Source organism: Setaria italica, chromosome IX (genome assembly GCF_000263155.2).
Source record: "Setaria italica strain Yugu1 chromosome IX, Setaria_italica_v2.0, whole genome shotgun sequence".
Taxonomy (NCBI): domain Eukaryota; kingdom Viridiplantae; phylum Streptophyta; class Magnoliopsida; order Poales; family Poaceae; genus Setaria; species Setaria italica.
In genome coordinates this window covers 48,747,466-48,754,135 of record NC_028458.1, presented here as the reverse complement: position 1 = coordinate 48,754,135, position 6,670 = coordinate 48,747,466, and the positions used below count along the sequence as shown (strand labels likewise).

The 6,670-nt window shown below is 52.7% G+C and overlaps 1 protein-coding gene across 1 annotated transcript; it reads left to right on the top strand.

The window, feature by feature from the left end:
• Positions 1–2,064: 2,064 nt before the first annotated feature.
• On the top strand, positions 2,065–4,137 carry LOC101768931 (probable galacturonosyltransferase-like 7). Its single transcript, XM_004984605.4, has one exon. It carries the CDS (start codon positions 2,679–2,681, stop codon positions 3,804–3,806), a length of 1,128 nt encoding a protein of 375 aa, XP_004984662.1. The 5' UTR covers positions 2,065–2,678; the 3' UTR covers positions 3,807–4,137.
• Positions 4,138–6,670: the final 2,533 nt, after the last annotated feature.

The following is a 6,670-nucleotide window of genomic DNA, read 5'->3' as shown; positions in this document are numbered from 1 at the left end:
AGGCTGGATCCGGGATGACAGCAAACGGCAGGTTCAGCTCGCCACAGGCGGACGGGATGTCTTAAAAAAAACCTTGAAACGGCAACGTTATCCCGACGTGAGCGTTCGACCGGCTTGAAGTCAACGGTCCACGGGAAGATAGCTGGGATATCGTTTTCTAGGGTAAGGCCAGATGGTTAGCAAGAGAAATGATTTATGATTGCAACGCTGTTGATTATTTTTCCTTTTTTTTCTTTGGTCAGAAATGATTGTGATGATCATAGTTGCTTCGTCATTATAGTAAGCACTTCGTTTTCCCATGGGCCATGGCATGTGTTAGTTTACTATTGTCGAATCAAGATCGTCATTTCCTCATTCCTCGAAAGAAAAAACGAGATCGGCATATGCTCAACTTGAACATCCGGTGTTGGTAATTTTTATTTGTAAACAGCCTCATGTGTAGTACTTCCCTTTCTAACAAAAACCATAAGAATGAGGAAGTGATTTTTTTTCCAAATATTTGGCCATTTTGTAACCAGTGCATGCATGCTGAGGTGTTCCATTTTTTCTAATATAAAATTATAAAGTGCCAACAACTTAAATAACGTTCATGTGTGGAGAAAAGAAGATAGTGTGTAGGGACAAAATACGAAATGATTTTTGCATGCAAAGTGTCAATACTCATAAACAAATATACTTTTAACTGGTGTAAGAAGTATTTGGAAAGGGAGGTTGGTATGCCTAAATTTTAAGCTATTTTAAGAGTTTTCAACTCGAGGTGGATCAAAACACGATCGCTATTAATTTTTATTATCAACTGATCTTTTTGGTTATCATTTTGTGTTATATGATATTTTTTAAATATATGCTACAACACTGTTCGTTTTGTTGTGATCATGATCATGGCACGTTCTACCCACCTACGTTGGAATGGAAATTGGAATAAGAATTATTATAGCACGGTCGAGAACTTATTATTCAAATTCTTTCTTCCACTTATAATTTCAAATTCTATAGACATTTGGATAGGTGCGGGAACTAGAAATAGGATAGACGTAATGCAGATTTTCGTCAAACATGGCTGGCTATGTTCTCATAATCTTAGCACTCGGTTGTTTTTGTATTCGTATATTTTGTTGCTTTTTTAGAGATTAAGCATGAGTGGTTAAGGGCAAAATTCACGCAAAGGCTAAAATAATTCCTTTTTCTAAAATAGTAGGAATTCTTTTGAACTAGAACATATGATACAACATTCGACACCTTGCCCAATCAATTCACAACGAATTAAAAGCTATACAGATTAAAAAATATGCTGAATAAAAGCGGAACCCATTTAAAAACCCACAAAAATATCGCGCGAAATCGAAATTTTGTTGCCCAGTAGACACGACTTTAAAGCAAACGAGCACATAAAAACAGGAAAGGCGAATTGGTAAAACCAGAAATGAGGTGAGTTCCCCAAATCGATCGAATACCGTGGCTGGTGAAGTTTTGAACTTTTTTTTTAATATCCGTTTCTTGCTTGCTCCTCCTCTGCTGCTGCTGCACAACCGGACCAGACCAGTTGCTTCCTCCGAGTCCCCTTGCATGTGGTTAGTTTACTATTGTTGAATCGAGATCTCCATGTGCTAAAGCTTGAACCTCCCTGATAATTATTTTTAAATCAATGCCCTCATGTGCTCTACTTTTGATTTTTATCTTTTAGGACTTGCGTTGTAAAAATAATCGGTGCGGATTGAACTTCGAATACACGATTACACGGACAAAACGCGACAGTATTAAAGTCTACAATAATATGTAAACTTCATTTCTTTCTTCAATTACTTTGAATTATCGGTACAACATATGATGGGATATTGTGCAGTACTGTACTTCCCCAATTGCCACACTATGAATTAAATCTATACAAATCGAGAAGAAAATTACTGAATCGAAGTGAACAGCATTTCGAAACCCCACGAGAAATATCATGCGAATTCGAAATTTCGTTACCGATTGGCACGAAACAACAAACACCACGGGGAAGGCGGAAAGAGAGGGAAGCAGCACGCGGTAAAACAAAAAAAAGTTGGGTTCGCCGTCCTCTTCCGCTGCCGCCCAGCCGATCCGCCAGCTGCCTCCTCCCCTCCGTGCCCTCCCCCACTCCGCTCCCTTCTCAAAGTCCAGAGAGGAAAAAGGGCGAGAGGCCGGGAGATAAACCGCAAATCCCCGAAATCGCAGCAGGCAGCAGCACCGCAGCAGCCGCCACCGTCACGCCACCGCGCCGAGAGAGAAAAGCCGAGCCGGTGGCAGGCGAGGGGAGGGGACGGACGAAAGGGGGAAATCGCCTGCCTGCGTGCCGCGGTGGGTTGGTGGGTGCCGCCTCCGGCCTCCGCATCCTGCTGCTCTGTTCCCCAGCCCACCCCCATTTACCTCGCCTGGCCTCGCATGGATTCCGGCTCGCTTCGCCCCCACTCCACGCGCCGATCCGCCGCCACCTGCCAGGAGAGCGCGGCGCGATCCAATTGAGGTTCAGGAGGCGGGGGTGCCTGCCTTGCTGCCTGCGTGCTCCCTTCTGTTTGGGTCCAGCCTCGCCGTGCGGCCGCTGGACGCCATCGCGCAACTGCACGGGCGTCTTGGCCTCTTGGGGCCGGTCGAAGCAGCAGCCGCCACGCGGGCGACCCGGCGCGAGGAAGCGGTGGCCGAGCCGGTGGAGCGCGATGCTGTGGGTGGCGCGCCTGTCCGGCTTCTTCTCCGCCGCCATGGTGATGGTGGTGCTGTCGCCGTCGCTCCAGTCCTTCCCGCCCGCCGAGGCTATCCGGTCCTCGCAGTTCGACGGCAGCGTCCGCTTCCCGGGCCAGATCGCGGGGGGCGCCAGGGGGATCGCCTTCCGCCGCGCCCCGTCCTTCCGCAATGCAGCCGACTGCGGCGGCGGCGGCAAGGGCAACGGCACCGCCGCCAATGTCTGCGACCCCTCGCTCGTCCACATCGCGATTACGCTCGATGAGGAGTACCTCAGGGGCTCCGTCGCAGCGGTCCACTCGGTGGTGCAGCACGCCAGGTGCCCCGAGAGCGTCTTCTTCCACTTCCTCGTCTCCGACCCGGGCCTCGGGGACCTCGTCCGCGCCGTTTTCCCGCAGCTCCGCTTCAAGGTCTACTACTTCGACCCCGACCGCGTCCGGGGGCTCATCTCCACGTCGGTGCGGCAGGCGCTGGAGCAGCCGCTCAACTATGCGCGCAACTACCTCGCCGACCTCCTCGAGCCCTGCGTGCGCCGCGTCATCTACCTCGACTCCGACCTCGTCCTCGTCGACGACGTCGCCAAGCTCTGGCGCACCGACCTCGGCGGCCGCACCGTCGGCGCGCCCGAGTACTGCCACGCCAACTTTACCAAGTACTTCACCGGCCGGTTCTGGTCGGACCAGCGGTTCGCCGGCACGTTCGCGGGGCGGCGGCCGTGCTACTTCAACACGGGGGTCATGGTGCTCGACCTCGAGCGGTGGCGGCAAGCGGGCTACACGCAGCGCATCGAGCGGTGGATGGAGATACAGAAGTCGCCGCCGGGCCGCATCTACGAGCTTGGGTCGCTGCCGCCCTTCCTGCTGGTGTTCGCGGGGCACGTGGCGCCGATCGAGCACCGGTGGAACCAGCACGGCCTCGGCGGCGACAATGTCCTGGGCAGCTGCCGCGACCTCCACCCTGGGCCGGTGAGCCTCCTGCATTGGTCCGGCTCTGGCAAGCCGTGGGCGCGGCTCGGCGCCGGGCGGCCGTGCCCGCTCGACGCGCTCTGGGCGCCCTTCGATCTGTACGGCCCCGCCGGCGCCGGCGCCGCCGAGGAGTCCCGGTAATCGCAACACTTGAAAAAAGAAAGATTCTTTTCCTTCTTTGGCCGACCCGTACAAATTCTGAGCTTCTAATTCTTGGTTTCCATTACCTGTTCAAACTATATGTTTTTTCATCCCTTTTTCTTCTTCTTCTTCTTTTTTCAGTTGGGTTCGATTAAATGTTTTGTGCTAGATTGTTCATGTTTGTTCTTATTAGTGGTCTCTTCTCCCACTTCTTTTTGATCGTTTTGTTACTAAAAACAGAGGTCATTTGTATCCTACTCTACAGAGCTGCAGTTCTTGCAGCCTCAACACCACCATAAATAAAAGCACAGAGAAATAGACTTTGCACTTTGCTGCATTTGTTCTTCCATCTCTCATTCATCCCTCCCCCCTCACCCTCTGCTGTTCGGTGTCTTCTCATTCACTCTTGCAATCAATCCAACCAATCAACCCGTCCATCTCAACGAAGAGTCAGTCAGTCCAATGCAGCACCTGCACAACCCTTAATGCCTGCCACTGGACTCGAAGGATACCACCACCACTCCCACCATGGACCGGTTCCTTGGACCATCAATGGCCGAGTCACCGTCAGTCGCTCACAAACATGAGTAACTTGGAATCCTCTCCTTTGTGGCCGTGCACGAACTGACTGACACTAACAACCATTTCGCCCGCGCTTAAGCACTCGCCGAAGATAAGCAGAGGGGATTGCAGTTAAGTGTTAACTAAGCTCGCGGGGATTAAAGCAGGCGGAAATGGCTGGTGTGGGGACTCGGTGGCTGCAAGCAACACGGGACTTGTGAGCTACCGCCCAAGACCGCCTCTCTTTTCGGGGGTCCTCACCCTTTTCCTCCGGTGGGGCCTCTCGCCACTCCCGCTCGCCATCCTCGCCGCTTTATTCTTTTGCAAAATCATTATTGTGCTGCTGCCGCTGCCCTCTCCTCTCCCCTCTTGACCTCTCATCGCCATATAACTCCATCAAGGATTTTATTTTTTTACTTTTCTTTTAGTCTCCTCCTTTTCTTTTCTCCAAGCTTGCACCTCACCTTCCCTCGCCAAGAACCTTTTGTTTTTCTGATCATCTCACTTTCCTTGCCAGCTCCCACTTAGCATCTACTTGTCGCCCTCCGCTCAATGCGTGCAGCCAATATTTTGTGAACAATGTGGGTGGAAAAGAAACATTTCGTGTCACTAGGCGCATGGTATCGTTCGTGCGGGACAGTCGCTGGCGATAGGGCCCCGCCGGCGGTGAGGTGGTAAAGGGACACCGGTCTCGCTCGGTGCTCGCCACACGCGTCGGTTTCTTCCCCCGCCAGGGCGCCAGGCACACAGTTCAGCTTCTTCAGCTATGCTCGGTCGATTTGATTTGGCTGACGGTGACGGCCTAACCGACGGGGAGGCTTTGAACCTTTAGCCATTAGCCCCAGCTAATCAGCTGCTTACATGTGAGATTCGTGTTGTGTGAGAGCTCAGAACTCTACTCTGCACGCCGTGCGGTCGAATTATTGTTATTTTTTTATTTCGACGTTCCATTCTGGACAGATACATGGTTGATTTCACTCGTAACGCTAAAGCCTCGCAAATGATCTGATTGCCTTTCTGTACCTCGGAATTCTGGTGCACCTAATGTCCTTATCAGCTATAATCGATTTTCTTTATGACGTATTGATTATCTGAAGTTCATTTTGAACTGTCCACAGTGTCGATCACTTGTGATGGTGGAAAGAAAGGCACTCTTTGGTTCCTTCACTCTTCTAGACAACTGCTAGCTTTCACCAGCTACTGAAATCAGTATTTGTTTAACTGGGGTGGCTGCCGATGTGAGCATTTGGCTATCATTCCTAGTCTCTGTCTCATCTGCAAAGCAATGCCAAACCATGTATTTTGTCGCCAGAAGCTTTACCTTTTTTATGCCCTGCCTCCAGCAAAACCTTGTTCGTTTCTTCTCCTGGTATGGTAGAAAGGCGAAACGCTAGGGCCTTTCTGGAACCCCTATAGCGTAGCATACACTTGCTGTCCCGCTGCTGCATTTGGACTACCAGTGCCGTATCGCAATGCTCTATTAGTCATCTCTCATGAGATCGAGAGCGACCTTGAGGTTGAGGGGGTGGTCCTCGGCGATGCGACGGCATCTCATGAGACGCCGCGGGGTTCTGGTGGGGGTTCACGCGCGCTCCTCCAGCGCCTCCTGGCGTCGGTTGGCATGTCAGCGTCGCTGAGCCCGGCACGGCCGCCCGCCCGCCCGCCGCGAGGGAAATCCGCCCGGCAGGGGCAGGGGCGAGCCCCGTGCCCGTGCGCGCGCCTGCCTCTTTTTTTTTTGCTGCGCTGCTCCTACCGGCTCTCCGGTTACAAGTATCTAGACGTCGAGGTGGGATCGACGGCGCGCGTGGGCTTTAAAGAACGGAGTTTTCTGGATGGCCGCTGGCACCCGGTGCACGCGCGCGCACGCACCGGTGGTAGGTGAGACGAGAGACAGCGGAGGAGGCTCCTCTGCAGTGGAAGCGGCGGCGAGAGACGAGGCGGGAAAAAAAATTCTGTGGGGGACGGTCCCAAACCGAGCGCCGTGAGGACCTCTCCTCGGATGGTCGACGCGTGGGCATTACAACACATCTGACGTATTGGCACGGACGGGAGGCGGAAACCGTTGCGTGCGTCTCGCGAGGAGGATTTCGTTTGGGCTTTCGGTGGCGCAGCGTGTCCTTGGGCCACTGGCGCGACGTGCCGCGGCGGCGTACGACGGGGCCTGCTTAAACAGTGACGTACGGTGGGGCTGCCTTGCCTATATGCCTGAGAAAGACGGCGTATGGACCCCCTGAAAGTATGGTCCTTGGATTGCTGACCCTTATATGCGATCATATCGTGCATGTTGTGCCCCGAGCGAGAGG